This window comes from Diospyros lotus, chromosome 3 (genome assembly GCF_014633365.1).
Source record: "Diospyros lotus cultivar Yz01 chromosome 3, ASM1463336v1, whole genome shotgun sequence".
Taxonomy (NCBI): domain Eukaryota; kingdom Viridiplantae; phylum Streptophyta; class Magnoliopsida; order Ericales; family Ebenaceae; genus Diospyros; species Diospyros lotus.
Window position 1 is genome coordinate 12,673,392 of NC_068340.1, and position 22,131 is coordinate 12,695,522.

Below are 22,131 nucleotides of genomic sequence, written 5' to 3' on the forward strand. Positions count from 1 at the left end.
TCACTCTTGAGGCATGGTTTCGAGGAGGTTGTTCTATTGTTTCCTCTTCTTGATTGGGTGCATTTCTCTTCTAATTGCTTTCACTATTTTGACCCTTTCTACCCCATCAATCAATGATGAATTTATTCTGGACAGCTTAGTGAACTTGTCCTTATACATAACAACTATCATGCTCCTTTGTTCTAAACTCAAGGATTTCGCTTGCTTTTGTTGTCTGATAGATTAGGATAATATTATCCAGAAATAGCTCTAGAATTATTTTTAGGTCATCTTTCGCGCATTTGGATTTTGTCTTGGTAGTGGTGATAGTTTATCTCTCACCTCACCAATGCTCTGTAGTTGGTAGAAGTGACCTATTGGTAGTAGATTTATCATTGTTTATGTATCCCATGAATGGATTGTTAAGATCCTAGGGTTCGCCTAGGGTTTGATTAGGAAATTGGAAGGAAATCGGGGAAGATAGAGTCAGAAAAAGAGGGAGATTAGAACAAAGGGGGAGGGATGAGGAACATAATTGAGGGAGAATAGGATAGATCGAGAGAGAATAGAGAATTGAGAGGGAAATCTGAGATTCAATTATCATAAAAAACATAACATTCCCTAAATGATATAGCCTATTTATAGGCTATTCCAACCCGAAAGGTACAAATTGCTGCAACAAAGTACAACTAAAAGGAAATACATCTAATATCTATTACTACTATGCCCTTGGATCGTGACAATTTTCCCCTCCTTGAGAGAGTTCTTGTCTCCATTAACTTGTAACTATTGGCCCATTACTTCAGCCAATCCCTATTTTCTCTATCTGGTTTATCCTTCTTCTCGTTTTCCTTTCTTTCCTTCTCCTTTTCCACCTTTTCCTATTTTCTCTTTCGTTCCTCTTCTTTTGCTTGTCTTGCACATGTAAAACATAAACCTTGACGATTTCTATGCCATGGCTATTAATTCTAGTAATTTCCATAATCTTTGCTAAGATCCCTGTCAACAATTGGAATTTGAACAAATAAAATAGGAGAAAACTCTTCCACCATCTTCTGAGGCTCATCATGTTTCTTCCATTCATCTTGCTTCAATTGTGTCCTTTGTTCCTCCTGAGTTGTTTCCTGCTCCTAGGTCTAGTTGGATTCAGCATTTTTGGAATCCAACAGTGCTTTAAAGACATCTGTTGCTTCCTACTTTCTAACATACACCAACGGTTCTTCTTCAACAATTGTCTCCTCCATTGGTGTCTTTGTTCCTTTTCCTAATGAATTAATAATTTTCTCCACTTCAGTTCATTCCCTAGTTTCTTGTAAGTCAAAAATTTGAGGATGGATTCTAGCCGATAAGATTGGATCTTCAGCGGATTTAGAAATTTCCTTTATCTTTGAAAGCTCCTCAATTGAGGACACAATATTTTCATTTTTGTAAGGTTGAACACTTTCTGTAGCCTCATGCACTAAAGCACCAGTATCCACACATTTGAATCAAGGTTGTTAAAATCGGGATTTTAAGTGGGATCGACAAAGGGTCTATAAAATCGTATCGTAAAATCGAATCGGAAAATCGTAAGATTTTAGAGATAATTAAAAATACCCTTTAATTTTTGTAAATATATGTGTATAATAACATAATTTTGTAGAAAATAAATTAATATCATTTAATAACCTGATTATTCCTTATTATAATTCAAAAGATGATACTTTTAAAATATAGCTCAAAAACTAGCAGGTTGGTATAGGCAATTTAAAGGTAAAATATAGGTAATTTAGAGGTAAAATATATCTTAAAATTCTTTAGAGTATGCTTCCAACGTCTTCCATTAGATTTAGATTGTAATTTTTTATTGATTTAACATTGATTAAATCAAGTAATATCCCGATTTGGAGTTGGGTGGTCCATTAATTAATTACTTGTTTGTCTTGATTTACTTATGCAATCAATGTTAAATCAAGTAAAAATTATAATTTAAATCAAGTAAATTGGAACTTATGCAATTAATGTTAGATGCTATGTGATATTGGAACTTATGCAATCAATATTAAATCAAGTTCCAATTTAGAGGCAAAATATAACAATTCATTGCATAAGTTCCAATGTTAGATGCTATGTGACATTGAGATATTGGAAGCATCCTATAAATTACAACTTAAATCAATGGAGGTCTTTGAACCGTAAAATCGTTTGGGGATCTTTGAAACGTAAAATCGTAAAATCGTACATGTAAAATCGAGATTTTATAGGATTTTATCCCAAATTAGATTTTACATGGGTTTTGAATTGTTTGGGGGTCTTCGAATCGTAAAATCGTACGCGTAAAATCGGGATTTTAACAACAATGATTTGAATGATCCTTTAGTTGTACTTACTTGATCTGATACAACACCCACTTCCTTTAAACCAGAGGAATTAGATAGGATTCCATTAGGAGGTTTTGCAGTGGATCTTAAATAAAGTTCTATTGGTATACTAACCTAACACTTACTAGAAAACATCACCAAAAATTCATCAAACTTCCTTGATAGGCCTTCAAATTTTTTGTGAAGTCTGTCTGCAATTTTCTCCAACTTCCAATCCAATGTCGCATGACTCTGGCTCATCGCCTCATGATTTTTGTTCTATCCAATTGAAATTGTAGCATTTTGCTGCTGCAGTTGAGACTTGAATTGTTTCATGCTTGTGTTGATATCTATGGTAGAAATCTCACGAGTAGGAGACGTCAAAGGCCAAGGAATTGCTTGTTAGCCTCCTATGACGTAATCGGTCTTGGATCAATACTCAATCAATTTTGTTGTGGCTACCTAAGAATTGCCTACCATTAGCTTCCAAATTTGCCAGAATTCCTCTTTAGAAATCTCCTTCCTGAATGGCCTAGACTGGAATTCAGTAATCGAGAATCACTCAATTAATCGCCAAAACTCAACTTGCTCTGCTTTGCCTTCAAATCTAGGTCGAGAATTGCTTTGTGCTACTTCACCTTACAATTCGAGCTGAGAATCTTCTTAATCACAACCGCTCTGGATCAATAACCTAAAATTGCTTGGCTATGCTTCGCTATTAGCTTCCAGCACTCACCTTCCTGCTTCGTCTCAATCATACTTTAACAACCAAGAGACAGTAGCTCTGGCGCAACAACCTAAAATCGCTTGGACCTGCTTCGTCTTCAAGACCTGCTTCGCCTAAAATTGCAGGACTCATAGCCAAGAATCGTCGACTCTACTTTGACCTTGACTGATCATTGTTAAGATCACCTCGGCTTAACTTCGACTGATCAATGCTAAGATCGCCTTGCCTCAACTTCGACAGATCACCACTAAGATCTCTTGGGAGATCGCCTAACTCACAACCGAGGAACAATCGGCTTTGATACCAAATTGTTAGGATCCTAGGGTTTGATTAGGAAATTGGAAGGAAATAGAGGAAGATAGAGTCAAAAATGGAGGGAGATTAGAACAGAAAGCGAGGGATGACAAACAGAACTGAGGGAGAACATGAGAGATTGAGAGAGAACAGAGAATTGAGAGGGAAATCTGAGATTCAATTATTATAAAAACATAACATTCTCTAAGTGATACAACCTATTTATAGGCTATTCCAGCCTGAAAGGTACAAACTTCTATATCAAAGTACAACTAAATTACAACTAAAAGGAAATACATCTAATATCTATTACTACCATACCCTTGGGTTATGACATGGATGCGCATGTTAATGTTGGGGTAAATTGCACCTAAAGCCCTTACGGTTTTGTCCATTTTCATACAGACCCCCTGAGGAAGGGTTCTCGCATTTGCTTGGATGGATGCGGGTAAAGAAGCTAGTCCAAAATCAAAATCAAATTCAAATTCAAAGTCAAAGCCAAAATCAAAATCATAGATTAAGGATTGGGTCATGGAACATAGGAACATTACCAGACAAGGCTATGGAAGTGGTAGATGTGATGATTAGGAGAAAGATTAATATTATGTTGTCATGACCCTAGGAATTACCCAAGGATATATTAGTAAATATAATAGTAGGAGTTGGCATACAATATACAATAATTGTAATTTCTTTTCTTTCCTTTTGTTATAGTGTTTTGTCTTATTCTATATGTAGTTAGACTAGTTATATTGCACATGAGAGTATGTGGGAGGCTGTTAAGCTATATATAAGCCTCAACTGGGGTTGGATGGATTATGTTTGATTTGAATGAATTCTTAATTCTATTTTCTCTCTAAGACTCTCTCCAATCTCCCTCACGTTCCTCTTGTTTCTCTCCCCTTTCTCTCAATATCTCTCCCTCTTTCTACTGATTTCCCCCTCCTTCAATTTTGATTTCTCTCCTAATTCCTATCACAATCCTAGCTAACCCTAGGAATGTGACATATATGCCTTCAAGAGACGAGATGGGTAGGGAAAAAACAAAAAACTTTATCAGAAACTGGATATAAAATATGGTACACAGGAAATGATCGAGCGAAAAATGGAGTGGGGATTATTATGGATAAAAGCTTAGTAGATGGGGTAGTAGATGTAAAGAGAATAGGGGATAGGATTATTATGGTGAAGGTTGGTCTGGGAAGAATGACTATGAATATCTTTAGTACATATGCACCACAAGCGAGGTTAGGTGAGCAGATAAAAGCAAAATTTTGGGAGGATCTAGAGGGACTCATACAAATGATACCAAGAGGAGAGAAAGTGATTATAAGAGGTGATTTAAATGGTCACGTGGGTAGAGATGAAAATGGCTATAGAGAGGTACATGGAGGGTATGGATTTGGGAAAATTAATAACGAGAGTAAGTCTATTTTAGATTTTGCTATAACATATGGGCTCATTATAACCAATACTAGGTTTGAAAAAAGGGACGAACACTTAATCACATATAAAAATGTCACATCAAGCACTCAAATAGATTACTTCCTCATGAGACAAGAGGATCGATTATGTTGTAAGTATTGTAAGGTGATATTGGGGGAGTGCTTGACTACTCAACATAGACTTTTAGTACTTGACGTCCAAGTAAGAAATTGGAAGAGAAAAAATCACATAAAACAAAATCCAAGAATTAGGTGATGGGATTTAAAAGGGGAGAAACAATTAATTTTCAAAGAAAAATTAAGGAGTGGAAGGGAATGAAATGGAGAAGGACAGACAAACCAAATGTGGAGGGAAATGGCTACTGCCTTGAGAAGCACGACAAATGTAGCCCTTGGAGAGACAAATGGTAGAGCCCCACACCTTAAGGAGTCTTGATGGTGGAATGAAGAAATACAATTGAAAATTAGAAATAAGAAAACTTGCTAGAAGGCTGTATATCAATGCAGCAATGAAGAAAACCTAAAAAATTATAAAGAAGTGAAAAAGACAGCAAAAAGAACTGTTAGTGAAGCAAGTTCAAAAACATATGAGAATCTATATAAACGACTTGATACAAAAGATGGAGAAAGGGATATATATAAATTATCTAAAGCAATAGAAAGAAAAACAAGGGATCTAAACCAAGTGAAATGCATAAAAGATGAGAACCAAAATGTATTAGTGAATGAGGGAGCGATTAAGGAGAGATGGAAAGAGTATTTCACAAAATTATTCAATGATGGTGGGGACACAAGAGTTAGGTTGGGACATCTTAGTAACTTCGAAGGGAACATGAGCTATACATTTTATCAACGCATAAATTCAAAAGAAATAAGACAAGCATTAAAAAAGATGAAAAATCATAAGGCGGTGGGATCGGATAATATACCAGTAGAAGCATGGAAATGCATGGGAGAAGAGGGCATCTCCTAGCTAACGAAATTATTTAACGCGATCCTTAAATCAAAAAAGATGCCAGATGAGTGGAGGAAGAGTACTTTGGTTCCTATATACAAGAACAAAGGAGATGTTCAAAACTGTGAAAATTATAGAGGAATTAAGTTAATGAGCCATATCATAAAACTCTGGGAGAGAGTAATAGAGCAGAGACTCAGAAAAGAAACAGATGTCTTGGAAAATTAGTTTGGTTTCATGCTTGGTAGGTTAACAATGAAAGCTATATACCTACTGAGGCGCCTAATAGAAAGATATCGAGATCATCAGATGGACTTGCATATGGTGTTTATAGATCTAGAAAAGGCTTATGATAGGGTTCCTAGAGAAGTATTATGGAGGGTTTAAGAGAAGAAAGGAGTCCGAATAGCCTATATACAAGCTCTTAAGGACATGTATCACGGTGCAGAGACAAGGGTCAGAATATGCGAAAGGGATACTGAACCGTTTAAAATTACAATGGGACTGCATTAAGGTTCTACACTAAGTCCATACTTATTTGCTTTAATAATGGATGAACTCACTAAACACATTTAGATAGAGGTGTCATGGTGTACGCTATTTGTAGATGACATAGTGTTGGTGGGGGAAACAAAAGAGGGAGTGAACACTAAGCTTGAGTTGTGGAGAAATAATTTAGAATCTAAGAGATTTAAATTAAGTAAAAGGAAAACAGAATATATGGAATGTAAATTTAGTAAGAATGCAATAGTGGAGGATGTTATAATAAAATTGGAAGACCAAATAATACAAAGAAAAGACCATTTTCGATATTTGAGATCAATGATTCAAAAAGATGGAGAAATTTACAAGGATGTCACACATAGAAATAAGATAGGTCGGCTAAAATGGAGAAATGCATCGGGGGTGTTATGTGATTGTAAAATCCCATTAAAACTGAAAGGAAAATTCTATAGGACAGTTATAAGATCAGTTTTGTTGTATAACTCAGAATGTTGGGCAGCCAAATACTAGCATGAGCAAAAGACGAGCGTAGTGGAGATGAGGATGCTAAGATGGATGTGTGGCCAACAACAACAACAAGAAAAAATAAAATTAGAAATGAGATTATTCGTAATAAGGTAGAAGTAGTGCCAATCGAAGAGAAAATGAGAGAGACTAGACTAAGATGGTTTGGTCATGTGAGAAGAAGACCAAGAGACGCTCCTGTGAGGAAAGTTGATGAAATGGAACAATTAGTCAAAAAAAGAGATAGAGGCATATCCGATAAGACTTTGAGAGAGACATTAAAGTTTGATATGAAGTGTACGGGTCTAAATGAAGATATGATAAAAGACAGAAATATATAGAAGTGTAGAATCCATGTAGCCGACCTCACATGGTGGGATAAATGTTAGATATGTTGTTGTTGTCCCTATAGTTTAGTTTATTTTTTTCAAAGACTCCCCGCTATCAAGTCAATAGCCCAAAAAGGTTGTCTTTGATGTTAGATTTGAATTATAGAAGATCAAAATTAACTCGTAAAGGTTTGCATGAAAATAGCCAAGCACATAGAATTTGGATGAAATTTAAAGTAAAACCAAAGGGACACAATGAGGACTTTTTGACTCAAAAACTAAAAGTAGACCACAAGGGGTTTGTGTGAAAATGGACCCAACCACAAGGGTTTGTGTTCAATTTTACCCTTAATGTTGTGATTACTATTAATGGGACTGTCTGGTGTTTGCCTAACATTGGAGGTTTCTTTTTTGTTATTTAATGAACAGCCTATGCATTTTATATTGTTGAGAGTAAAAATAATAATATAAAAAAATTAAGTTAACACTCTATCTAACAGTTTAAACTTTTAAATGAGATAGTTAATAATTTAGCAAGGTATCAGAGCAAGCAAAGGTATTGAGTTTAAACTTCTCCACTAACTTGATATTTAAACAGTTGCATGTGTTTAGATTAGGTATAAAGTGACGCCTAGCCACTTGTGAGGGAACGTGTTGAGAGTAAAAATAATAAGATAAAAGATAATAACAGTTTGTTAAGGATTATTCACGACAGCCTTGCAGCTGCCAGCCAATATTTTCTCTATCTTTGATTGATTGAAAATTAATTCTTTCCTTTTTTTTCTTTTCCTAATTCATTCCTATAATTTGGGATCTGAATCCTTTATTTAGGAATCAATTCCTTTGATTTAGGATCTGCATTCTTTCTTAGAAAGTGCATCCCATTGTATATAAAAATAGGAAAAGATGTACATGTAAAATACATACGTATATTATTCAAGTTTTCTTACACATTTTAAGCTTTTAGATAGAATGGTGGATAACAATTTAACATATATAAACACCTATTCATATGTTCTGACAATACATGTTCATGAGATGTTTGTTTGTTACCACTTCGTAGGCGTACATCTGCCAAGGTGATGCTTTAATTGCTATGGACCAATTTGATGCAGCTGAGATGTCGTATGCAATTGCTGCAGAGTTAGATCCTTCCATTCGACAATCAAAATCATTCAAGGTACCATTCATTTCTATTATGCACATGCAATGATTGATGTGGGAATGAAAATTCTTTATTTTCCCTTCTGAATATGATTTTCCCCCAAAGTCCTTAGATGCAAAGCAGGTATGGTGTACAGCTGTCATCAAGCAGCTCTAAGCCTAGACTTAGTATCTTATTGATTTATGGGTTAAAGAGAAAATTAGTTGACTGAATAGATTATAGAAGTCATATTTAGAGTTCCAATATGTGTATTGCATCTATCACAAGTCACAACGATGGCATATGTTCTTGCACTAGCACTTTCAACCATTTGTAAATTTGAAATTGTTACTTGATTAATCACTTTTAGTACTCGATTAAGGTATAACATTACTTGATTACAAATTTCTCTTAGTTGATTAATAATTTGAGTATAGAGACTAACACTTTGTCCAATAATTCTTATTCGACTAAAACATTTAGTTACTTGATTAAGTACAAAGTTACTTGATTAATATTAACTTCTTAGTTGACTAAAAGCTCAAGCACAAAGACTTGACATTTGCTTACGAAATATTACTCAAGTAAAATATACAACTTCTTAGTTGATTAAGAATACAAGTATAAAGAATGCTTTTGTCCTAGATTCATTACTCGATTAAAAAATATAGTTACTTGACTAAAAAATCCATTAGTTGATTAGCTCTTTGGTTACTCAATTAAGATTATACCATCACTTATTTGTGTAGTAATCGATTAAACTTTGAGGCTTTCTACTCTTAATTAAAAGGATAATTAATCAAGTATAACACTTGTTACTGAACAAAAATATTTCCTTACTCGCTTAGAAGAATATTAAGCTCAAATGTTAGTTGATTAATCTTCAAACCTAACTATTATCTTAGGTGCACTGGAATGCACTCAATTTATCGAATAGGATACTCACACACACGCAGATAACAATATATAGAAACAGAACAATCAATAACATAATTGAAATGAACAAGAAACATAATGCAAACCACACGAGAACACCTGATTTATCCTGGTTTAGATCATCTATTGAGATGATCTTACATCCAGCCTTAAATCTCCAAGAGCAATCTTCCTTCACTAACTTGAATGAATTAGTACACAAGTCTCTCACGAGTACAAAAAACAATCGAGATTACAAAGGCTATCTCTCTAGACTTTTCTCTCACAATTGCACTCGTTCACATCATGCACAAGCTACTACCCCCAACCTTCTATTTATAAACAATAGGGGCAGACAATATAATGGAAATAACCGGGTATGACAATATCGGTTATACCCCCCAATTGATTAGCTATCGTTAGAAAAAATCCTAACTTACTAACTAACTTGCCGCTTGAGACTTTGACTTGCCTTCATTGATTTCTAAAGACTTACTCAATGCAAACTAGACAACAAATCTCCACCATTTGCATGAGTACAACCCAAGCTTCAAGATTGATCTTACTCTCCTTAGGACCTGCATGAATACCTGATCGTTCTCATAAAAATATATCAAGTAACTTTAAACAATGATGCAATTTGGTAAAGGAACTGCTTTGGTAAACATATCAGCTGGATTATCTTCTTCTGCAACTTTAACCAGATTAACTTCTTTCTTTTCAAGAACTTCTCTAATAAAATGATACCTAACATCTATATGTTTGGTTCTCTCATAGTGAGTTTGATTTTTAGCTAAGTGTATACCACTTTAGCTATCACACATTAGGTTAGCCTTCACATTCTTCCCAAGTAATTCACTAGCTAAACCTTTCAGCCTTAGAGCTTCCTTAATAGCTTCTGTAACAACTATATACTCAGTCTCTGTGGTTGAAAGAGGCACCACAAATTGCAAATTGGTTTTCCAGCTAATGGTTGAATTCCATAGCTTGAAAATATATCCTGTGGATGACCTTCTTTTATCTAAATCTATTGCATAATCAGCATCAGTGAACCCTAAAATGCATGGCTCTTTTTCTAAATTTGCTCCACCATAAACCAAAGCCATATTGATGGTTCCTTTTATGTATCTAAAAATCTATTTCATAGCATTCTAGTGAGTCCTACCCAGATTAGCCATAAACCTGCTTGTTACACTCATAGCATGGACTAAATTTGCCATTTATTTCTAGAGATTTCTATTCCTAAAATCTTTTTTGCTTCTCCTAATTCTTTCATTTCAAAGGCTAGCTTCAATCTCAGCTTTAATTTATGAATTTCTTTAACTGATTGATTTGCAAGCAGCATATGATCCACATATAGAAGGAGATAGATAGAGATCTTATTAGACATATGCTTAAAATAAACACAACAATCAAATGCACTCTTTTTATACCCTTGGTCTAACATGAATGTATCAAATTTCTTATACCACTGCCTAGGGGATTGCTTCAATCCATAGAGGGATTCTTCAACAAGCATACTTGCTCTCATTTTGCTCTAAATTGAAACCCTTTAGGCTTCTCCATTAGAATATTCTCTTCTAATTCACCATACAAGAAGATTGTGGTTACATCCATTTGTTCTAGGCTTAGGTTTAAGTGTGCTGTTATAACAAGTAAGACTCTAATAGAAGTATGTCTCATCACAGGAGAAAAACATCATTAAAGTCTATTTCGAGAACTTGAGTAAGGCCCCTTGCTACTAACCTAGCTCTATACCTAGGTTTCTGCTCATTTTTAGCACCTTCCTTAATTTTAAACAACCATTTACAGCCTACAACCCTTTTACCTAAGGGTCTGTTTACCAAGGTCCAAGTTTCATTTTTCCTTAAGACTTCATTTCAAAATTCATGGCTACTAGCCATTTCTGGGAGTCTTTTGAGTGCATTGCCTCTTCATAAGTAAGAGGTTCCTCGCCTGCTTCTTCCATTGCACTTGACAGTGCATATGATACTAAATCTAAATAACCATACCCAACCGATGGTCTATTGATTCTCCTTTGTCTATCCCTAGCTACATTGTATTTTCCATGGTCAAGTTGATTGTCTATACTAGAGGTACCTTCATTCTCCTCTTGTTGATTAGTTTCCTGATCAAGTGCACTATCAAAGACATTGTCATGGGTTTGATCTTGTTGTTCAACTTCCATAGCCTTAGATTTGTCCTCCCAATCCTTTTGGTCATTTATCTCAAAGTCTCTAATAGTAGATCCCTCATCAAAGGTGACATCTCTACTCACCATTGTCCTAGGCATACTCGATTCCAAGTTCCACAATTTATATCCCTTGACCCTAGTGAGATATCCTATAAACAAGCACCTTTTTGCCCTAGGTTATAATTTTCCTTGCTTAACATGGGCATAGGCTAAACATCCAAACACTCTCAAATGGTCTAAGCTAGGCTTATGACCTGACCACATCTCATAGGGTGTTTCAAAACCTACGACAGCAGATGGGGATCTATTTATCACATAAGTTGCAGTGGCTACCGCTTCTCCCCAAAAAGATTTTGGTAATCTAGCATGAAATATCATGCATCTAACCCTCTCTAGCAAGGTTCTATTCATCCTTTCAGCTAGGCCATTCTATTTTGGATTACCTGGGGCTATTAGGTGTCTTAAGATACCATTTTCATTACAAAGTTGGGTAAATTCTTTATTACAAAACTCCAAACCATTATTTGTCCTATGATTTTGATTTTTCTATCTTTCTGATTTTCTACCATGGTTTTCTAGTTTTTAAATGCTTCAAAAGTGTGGTCTTTTGATTTTAATACATAAACCCAAACCATTCTAGAGAAATCATCTATTATAGATCATAAATACCTAGCTCCACCATGGGACAAAGTTTGTGCAGGGCCCCATAAATCCGAATGAATGTAATCTAAAAGGGCCTTAGAGGAATGGATAGCTTTCTTAGAGAATTTCACTTTTACTACTTTGCCAAATATACGCGATTCACATTTATCTAATTTTGTAATTTTCCCCGTGCCTAAAATCCCTTGTTTGGACAATTCGTTAAGTCTTTGCTCACTAATATGAGCCATCCTAAAATGCCAAAGTCTAGTTTGTTTATAGGCCTTATCTTCTACTACTGCAGCTTCACTACATAATGTGGAGGCTTGCAGCACATAAATTCCATTTTGAAGGATTGCTTTCATATATATAAGTGACCCTCTAGACACTTTAAGGACTCCACCATCTACTCTATAGGAGAAACCATTCTTATCCAATTCACCAAGAGAGATTAGATTCCTTTTTAAATCTGGAACAAATCTTACAAAGGTTAGAATTTTAATGGATCCATCATGCAATTTGATTTTTATATCTCCAATTCCCATAATTCTACATTATTGGTTGTTTCCTAACAAAACCTTACTCAACAATTGTGAGAAAACTTGGTATATATTTCTCTTCCACTTGATTACAATATATATAGGAGAAAGAAATCAATCAAATCCCTAGAACTAAGGAAAAAAGGAATCTTAATTACATCAATTACTAATTTACATCAATCAATCAATCCCAACAATAAAGATTGATTATAATCAATCTTATAGATTGTGGGATAGGATTGATTATAATTAATCAATCCCATAGATTGAGGGATTGATTATCCAACAAACTTTACTGCAAAGAATTCCAACACCCCCCCTCAAGTTGGGTTGTAAATATTTATCATACATGTTATATTGGGAGCACTTAGAATTACATTATTTAGTCGGAATTCACTGCCTCACAAGCGCACACACTCACAGTTTGAACGACTACAAAGATTAAATCAATATGAAAAAAAACCAGAATGTAAATTGACAAAAATTGAATTAAACCATAGAAGAACACAAAGCCTTTATCCTAGTTCAGATTGCCCCTTAGGACAACCCTATATCCAGCCTCTAAAGCCTCTCGAGAGCAGCCTTCCTTTGATTATCAAAATGTGATCAGTACAATCCCTCACGATTACAAGCCTTCAAGATTACAAAGGACTATCCTATTGCACAACCTTTTCTCTTCCACTTTCTCATGAGAATCATACATCGCCTATGCCTAGATCTCTGTCTTATTTATAGAAAATAGGGTTTTAACTTCTAGGAACCTTATAACCGGTATAGACATTGTCAGATTACAAGTCTGACAATAGGATTCTTGAGGAATCGAGAATGGGAATTAAGAGAGAATTGGGAAGATAGTTGGGAGGAAAGAGAGATTAGAACAGAAAGAGAATTTAGTGAGAGAATTTAGAGAGAATAGGAGGGAAACTCATTTCCAATTTCGTTCAACATATGCCGTTTTAGTGCTGGGTCGGTTATTTATATCGATTTGGAAACTTGGGTGACAAAAACGGTTGGCCCGAGCCCATGCGCGCTTACAACTTGTCTCTAGCATACTGGAACATTCTACTAGTTATGCTTAAACTGGAATTCAATTTCTTAGTAGCCTAATTACACATTTATTTATATCACTCGCTAGCTATCATAACAATCACCCACTTGCTACCATAACAAACAGTACTGGTTTTGATCCCCCAACTTAATTATAAATACAAGTTGGTAACCACTTATCTATATCCTCTAAATTTCGATGCATTCTTACTGCCTATATTCTGGATTTCTCGAGACAATTGTCACTTTAACAATACACAACTTGCAACTCAGATCTTCAAAATGTGCCATTGGAAGTGCTTTAGTAAGGATATCAACAGTCTGTAAATTAGAAAGAATGTAAACAAGCTTGATTACATCCCCTTTTATTTTTTCTCTGATGAAATGTTGATCTATTTCCACATGCTTTGTTCGGTTGTGATGAACTGGATTTTTGACAATATTGATGGCAGATTAACTATCACACATTAGCTTGATTGATCCCTCAGAAGATATCTTCAACTCGGCTAATACTCTTTTCACCCAAATTCTTTCACAAATACCATGAGTCATAGCTTGGAATTCTGCTTCTGCACTACTCCTAGTTACCACATCTTGCTTTTTGTTTTTCCATGTTATCAGATTTCCCCAAACATAGGTATAATATTCAGAAGTGGATTGTCTATCTGAGATTGAACCTGTCCAGTCTGCATCAGAATACGATTCCACTTTCCTACTTGAGTTCCTTCTGAATAATAGTATCTTTCCTAGAGTCATTTTCAAGTATCTCAAGATTTTGTACACCGCTGTGATGTGTTCTTCAGTAGGGTTGTTCATGAATTGGCTAACAATACTTACTGAGAATGCTATGTCAGGTCTAGTATGTGAGAGATAGATCAACTTCCCTACAAGTCTCTGATATCTGCCCTTCTCTACAGGAGCACTGTCTTTATTTGAACCAAGTTTGGCTGTGTAGTCCATAGGTGTCTGCAGATTTATACCCAAGCATACATGTTTCTTTAAGAAGATCCAATACATAGTTTCTTTGAGAAACTATGATACCCTGCTTAGACCTAGCCACTTCCATTCCCAAGAAGTATGTGTCTCCCTAGCTTGATCTCAAATTCTCTAGCTAGAAATTCTTTGACTCTTGGAAACTCCTTAGCATAATCCCCTGTTAGAACTATATCATCAACATAGACAATTAATACGGAAATCAATCCATTTGAAGAATGTTTTACAAATATCGTGTGATCAGACTATCCCTGTGTATACCCATTACTCTTCATAACACTGGTAAATCTCTTAAACCAAACTCGGGGTGATTGTTTTAGACCATAAAGGGACTTCTTTAGTTGACACATTTTGTTGATGTTTGATGAGTTTTGTAGTCCTTGGGGAATGTCCATATAAACCTCTTTTTCTAGATTCACGTTCAAGAATGCTTTCTTGACATCTAGTTGATGGAGTGGCCTATCCAAATTTGCTGCAAGAGATAGGAGTATTCGAATAGTGTTGAGTTTTGCAACTGGAGCAAAGGTCTCCTCATAATCTATGCCATAGATTTGAGTAAATCCTTTAACTACCAACTGAGCCTTGTATCTCTCAATACTACCATTTGCCTTTGTTTTTACAGAGAAGATCCATTTGCACCGGGTCAAGTTCTTTCCATGAGGTAAATAAGTAATTTCCCAAGTACCATTCTTCACTAGAGCATTAACTTCCTTATTAATTGCCTTCTTCCATTCTATGATGGCCATGGATTGAATTAGGAATGGAGATAGAATTGATTTTGCTAGTGAATGCTTGGTAAGATGAAGATAGACCCTCATAATTCACATAGTTGCCAATAGGGTACAATGGCTTACTTTTGCATTCTTTCACCCCTTTCTTGAGTGCAATTGGTAGGTTCTCATTGGAATTATCATGATCACTTAAACTAGTACCTGTAGAATTTTCCTCCACAGTCTGTAAGTCAGATGTAGGGATTTTTACCTCAGGTTCAGATGCTAACAGTAAGGTTAAGATGCTAACAGTAATGGTGAATTTGCTGGTGTCTCTGATTCCTTTGGTTTTCCCCTTTTTCCATGATAGATACTTAACTTGGGTCTAAAAGAATCAATTGGTTTTAGTTCAGGTTCAATTTGGACACTCGGAAAATGTGCAATTTCAGGTGGTGTGGAATCTATGCTATCCAAGAAAAGTTGATATTCTTATTGACTCTGACTAGAACTCTCCTCCTGAATATCAGTTTTGAGATAATAGGGTTTTGTTTCAAAAAATGTGACATCCATGGTGTGATAAAACCTTTGGTTGTGAGGACAGAAGAATTTGTAACACTTTTGGTTGGGAGAGTACTCTACAAAGATACATTTTGAGGATTGAGAGTCAAGCTTGGTTCGATGTTGTTGATGGATATGAACAAACAGAGTACACCCAAATATCTTTGGAGGAGGAGAGGAAATTAGTCGACTTTGAGGGAAGTGTTGTAAGAATACTTGATGTGGAGTGGAGAAATTTAAAACTTTCGATGGAAACCGATTGATTAGGTACGTTGCTTTAAGAACAACCTCACCCCAAAATGTTTTGGAACATTAGATAAAAACAATAGAGACCTGGCAATGTCTAGAAGGTGCCTATTCTTTCTCTCAGCTATCCCATTTTGTTGAGGGGTATTTACACAAAAACTTTGGTGTATGATTCCCTAAGTTGATAAGCCAAGACTAGAATTAAAGAACTCTCTTCCATTGTCAATTCGAAGTATTTGAATGGAAGTTTGAAATCGATTTTTGATCATTGTTTTGAAATTCTTAAATATTTGAGGAAGTTCTAATTTATTTTTCATGAGAAAAATCCATGTGAGTTGTGTGTGATCATCTATGAAAGAGATGAATCACTGAGCTCCTGTGATATTTGCAACTTGAGATGGGCCCCAAACATCACTGTGGATCATAGAAAAAGGTTTTGATGATTTGTATGGCTAAATTGAGTATGAACCGTGAGAGTGTTTTGCAAATTGACAAATTTCACATTGAAAAGAAATAGCACTTTTATTTTTGAATTGACTTAGGAAAAGTTTAGATAAGTACAAAAAACTTGGGTGGCCTAACCTGTAATGCCACATCATGACCAACTTCTCACTCTTATTTTTCAACTCACTAACAGACACACAAGAATTAATTTGACAAGAAATAGGTTCACTCACTCCTAGATGAGATCGCCTCATAGAATCTGGTTGAACCTTAAGATGATAGAGCCCAACATGACTCCTAGCACTGCCAATCATCCTCCTTGAAGTCAAATATTGAAATTCACAGACACAAGGAGAAAAATTAGCTATACAGTTAAGTTCTTGGGTGATTTTATTTATGGAGAACATTTTGCAATCTAGATTAGGAACATATAATACAAATTTGAGTGTTATGTCCCTGGATACCACAACTAAACTAGTCCTTTCAACTTTTGCCAAAGGACCATCTACAATTCTAACTGTGAGAGCTTCATTACAAGGAGAATATGTGTTGAAAACTCGCCCATCTCTTGTCATGTGATCAGAAGCACCGGAGTCGACAATCTAGGGCTTATAGTGCTCTTGTTTCATAGTTAAAGCCTTAAGAAAATTACCTTTTTGAGCTATGGAACCTGATCCAACAATTGGTAGGTTTTGTTGTGCTTGTAGCAGCCTTCTCAGTCCATCAAGCTCCTCTTTGCTAAAGTTTGCAAGTTGCTCTAAACTGTTAGCCATGTTGCCTCGACTTTCCTTTTGTGCTGTTATCTTTGGCTTCCAATCAGTAGGTTTTTCATGGAGTTGCCAGCAGATTTCTTTCGTATGACCAAGGCGGCAACAATGTTCACAGCATGGCCTTCCCCCTTTTCATGGCTGTTACTGCTGGTTTCGGACAGCCAAGGCTAATGATTCACCACCAGCAATTAATTTTTCTATCCCCAACATCAATTGGCGTCTACTCTCTTCCCTTGGAACCTTAGAGAAGGCTTCTTGTAAGCTTGACAGTGGTTTTGTGCTAAATATCCTTTCTTTTACCGCATCAAGACTTGAATTTAGGCTCAAGCAAAATTTGTAGACCCTCTTATTCTCTATAATCTTCTTGTAAAGTTTGAGATTAGTGGTGGTTTCCTAGAAATATTTTTCAAAAGCATCCAGTTGCTGCTAGTTTTGAAGGAGTTTGTTGTAATACTTGGTCACATATAAATCACTTTGTCAGAGATCGTGCAACACGTCCCCAATTGTCACCAATTCGGGGGTTTTTTCTTTGTGTGAATAAGTGTCTTTTGCAACCTCTTAGACCTCTGCAGTAGTTTTAGATAGGAGAAAATTTTCTCCTATGTGTGGCTCTATGGTATTTACTAACCAAAACATAACCTGGCTGTTATCTCTCTTCCAAATCCGATAATCAACACCTTTTTCATCTGGTTTGATGATATTTCTAGTGAGATAATCTTCTTTCTCCTTGTTGCGGAGGTGAAACATGAATGATTGAGACTATTGGATGTAGTTTCACCCATTCAATTTGTAGATGGTGATGGGTGCGGATGAGTTGTTTGACAAGTCACCCCCATTGTTGTTGTACATAACAGTTTCAACATTTGAGGAGGAGGATTATGGAGTTTCAATTGAGCATTTGTTGGTGTTTAACATGTTTGTGATCTGATGTTGCTGCCGAGAATGAAATAAAGGCTAGGACGACTGATGAATACTGCCGGAATAAGCAATAGATAAAAAATTGACATAGGATGGCTGTGAGAAGAGCATGAGGCGTCTAGGGTTGCTCTGATACCATGAACAATTATGAGAAAACTTGGTATATATTTCTCTTCCACTTGATTACAATATATATAGTAAAAAGAAATCAATCAAATCCCTAGAACTAAGGAAAAAAAAAATCTTAATTATATCAATTTCTAATTTATATCAATAAATCAATCTCAACAATTAAGATTAATTATAATCAATCCCATAGATTGTGGGATAATTGATAATCAATCCCATAAATTGTGGGATTGATTATCCAACAAACTTTACAGCAAAGAATTCCAACACTTACCACCACCCATGTCTTTAAAATTCAAGAACCAATGCATATGTGGTGACATATGAAGAGAACTACTTGAATCCAAAATTCATACCTCTTTATCTACCTTTTCAGAAACAACTAAGGCATCTACACTATCATAATTAAATTCACAAATAGATGAGGAAATTTCAGGGTTACTTCTTTCTTGAAATTCCTTCTTCTTTTAGGGCAATTCTTTTTAATATGCCCTTCCTCGTGGCAGTGGTAACATTTAATTATCTTCCTGCCATTCTTAGATCTTAACCTAGATCTATTCCTTCCTCTAGGGTCTCTCTTATCAGGCCTTATCTTAATCGAAAGAGCATCTCCAATAGTGTTTTTTCCCTCTATCATATGCTGTAATTCTTTTGAGTTTAGGGCTCCTATTACATCATCTAAGGTTAATGTATCCCTGCCATGTTTCAAAATATCCACAAAAGTCTCATAGGATTTAGGTAAAGAATGTAGCAACACTAGGGCTTTATCCTCATCATCATTTTTTACTTTTATGTTTTCAAGATCAAGACACAATTTATTGAAATCATCTGTGTTCTCGCAACTTCTTCCCTTTAGTCATTTTAAATTTGAAAAATTTAGCGTTCAAATACAATTTACTAGACAATGACTTAGTCATATAAAGACTCTCTAATTTAAGCCAAATTTCTGCTGCAATCTTCATTTTTGAGACTTCTCGCAACGCCTTCTCCTAGGCTTAGAATTAACATATTGAAAGCCACATTACCTATTTCTTTCTTCTTTTTTGTGAAATACGAGGTTGGCATTTTAGACTCCCTTTCGAGTGCTTCTTCTAGTCCAAGATTCCCTAACAAAGCCCTCATCTTCGTCTTCCATAGGCCAAAGTCATTCTGCCCATCGAATTTCTCTATATCATATCTAGTGGCAGATGCGGTTGAAGCTATTACCGCGACTTGGTTATGTCTTTAATCTAAGATTCTTGGCTTTTCTTGATCAAACACCCGTGCTCTGATACCAAGTTGTTATCTGGGAGCATTGAAATGCACTCAATTTATCAAATAGGATACACACACACACACGTAGATAACAATATATAGAAATAGAACAATCAATAATATAATTGAAATGAACAAGAAATAGAATGCAAACCACACGAGAACACCAGATTTATCTTGGTTTGGATCATCTATTGAGATGATCCTACATCCAGCCTTAAATCCCCGAGAACTTTCTTCCTTCACTAACTTGAATGTGAAAGGAAGTGTTACTTGAAGCTGTGCTCTTTCTACTTATTGCTTTATGTTCCATTTTCTCCTCTTTGTAATTATGTTGTATTGTTATATAAATTGGTAGTCCTAGCTAGCTTTATTTCCTACGGCTAGTCCTATGTTTGTGCTTCTTATGTTTACGCGTTCATCTATTTAGTCATTGAGTATATAATCAACGGCTCTTCTGTTTATATGTTACTTTTGATCATTCTAATTCCACTATTCAGTTCGTGAATTCCTTTATTCTATTTTGCCCTAGTTAATGCCTTTGCTTGTACCTTTACATGGTATCAGAGCTCACGACCAAGGTCAATGGCTTCTAATGCTAGTCATAGCACCTCTTCCTTCTTTCCACCTCACTCCTCATCGTCGTTGTCTTCTGCCTCGCAGTTAAATTTCGCTGCGATGGCCAAGGCATTCAGTTATATACCGATCCGCCTTGATCCTAACAACTACATCTTCTGGAAGACACAAATATCGGCCACAATACGTGCCTTTGACCTTCAATCGTTCCTCAATAAAGGATTGATTCTGGCGAAATGCATACCTGATTCGAATGTCGGTGAGGATGGAGCAACAATGCTGAATCTAGAATTCATGAGTTGGATGCAATTAGATCAACTGCTTCTTGAATGGCTCTTCTCAACCATTGACAATGAAGTTTTGGCGCAGGTGATTCATTGTGAATCATCTGCCGAGGTATGGATGTCTCTCGAAAGTTTGTATTCCCGTCAAACTATTGCTAAGTCATTCCAATAGAAGTAACAACTTAGGTCTGTTAAAAAGGATGCCTTGCCAATTAATGATTATATTCTTAAGATCAAGACCATATGACATTCATTGGCAGCCATAGGGGAACCTCTTAGTGATAAAGATTTTCTACTTGCAATCCTTAATGGTTTGGACCACGAATATGAGACTGTAGTAAGTCTAATTATCTATTAGATGGATGAAATTGACCTTGAGAAGGTGTATTATCTCTTATTGATGCATGAACAGAGGTTACACTCCAAAAACTTAGCACATACCGCTGTTAATGTTGAATCGGTTATGCCATCATCTATGCATATTAACATGATTGCATTTACACCGAGGAGTACTGGAAATTCGGTGAATAGCAGAGGTGGAGGTTTTAATTTTAGTAGAGGTGGTGGTTTTGTCAATAGAGGAGGAAGAGGTAGAGGCAGGCAATCTGGAAAGAGAATTTACTATCAACTTTGTGGGAAGCCAGGGCACTTCGTTGACAAGTGCTATCATCGATTTGATAGCAATTTTTAGCAAAGTTCTGTGTCTAATCAGAATTTTGGATGGCCTCAAATGGTTTCCTAATCAACACTCAAGCTTATTTAGCCTCCCCGAATGGTTTTAACAAGGTCTACATGAATGAGCTAGGTTCTATTTTAGGAACTCCTTACAACCAGTTTTCACAGCCTGAAACTTCTTGCAATCAATTTTCATAGCCTATTGATAATGCTTCTCTACCAAAGTCTCCCCTCACAGATTCTTCTTGGCTCGTTGATTCTGCAGCTATGAATCTTATAACCTCCAATCTCGGAAATCTTTCACTTCATTCTCCTTACAATGGCAGTGATCGTGTTTCTGTTGGCAATGGTAAGCAGCTGCCAATTTCTAATATTGGTCTTGGACGTTTGTACACTCAAACTAAACCTGCTTCTTCTATTTCCTTACCCAATGTCTTGCATGTTTCTAACATGAAAAAGAACTTAATTAGTGTCTCAAAACTTACTAGAGACCATGATCTTATTGTCGAGTTTAACTCTAGTTCTTGTTTGATTCAAGACAAGAGTACTGGGGAAGTGCTACTCCAAGGACATCTTAAGGATGGGTTGTACCAGCTAAGTTCAACACTTGCTCTTGCTGCTTCAATTTCTCTAGCCCAGTCTATTGAGTCTCAGCCTATAGGTAGCAGTACATCTTCTTTGCAATGTACTTTTCCTTCTGCAAATAAATGTAAGGGAGAACTTGCATTATGTCATGGACTGTCTCCTAGTGTTCAATTAGCATGTAAATAACAATTGTATCATAGATGGCATGCCAAGTTAGGGCACCCATCTTCCAATGTATTGCACTTGATCCTTAATAAGATACATCTTCCTTTTCTTGTTCAAGAGCTGCGTTTTGTGATTCTTGTAAAATTGACAAACTTAGTCAATTACCTTTTGCTGACTGTCCAATTACAACCACTAAGCCTCTTGAATTAGTCTACTCTGATTTGTGGGGTCCCTCCCATTTTGTCCATTGAAGGATATCGTTATTATATC

At 35.8% G+C, this 22,131-nt stretch overlaps 1 protein-coding gene across 5 annotated transcripts in view; it reads left to right on the forward strand.

The window, feature by feature from the left end:
- The window catches only part of LOC127797088 (uncharacterized), a 50,675-nt gene that overhangs the window by 7,177 nt on the left and 21,367 nt on the right, over positions 1–22,131 (forward strand). For all 5 annotated transcript variants that reach the window (XM_052329611.1, XM_052329612.1, XM_052329613.1 and 2 more), the window contains exon 4: positions 8,140–8,256. In XM_052329611.1, the coding sequence (XP_052185571.1) occupies positions 8,140–8,256 (117 nt within the window). The remainder of the gene's footprint in view (positions 1–8,139; positions 8,257–22,131) is intronic.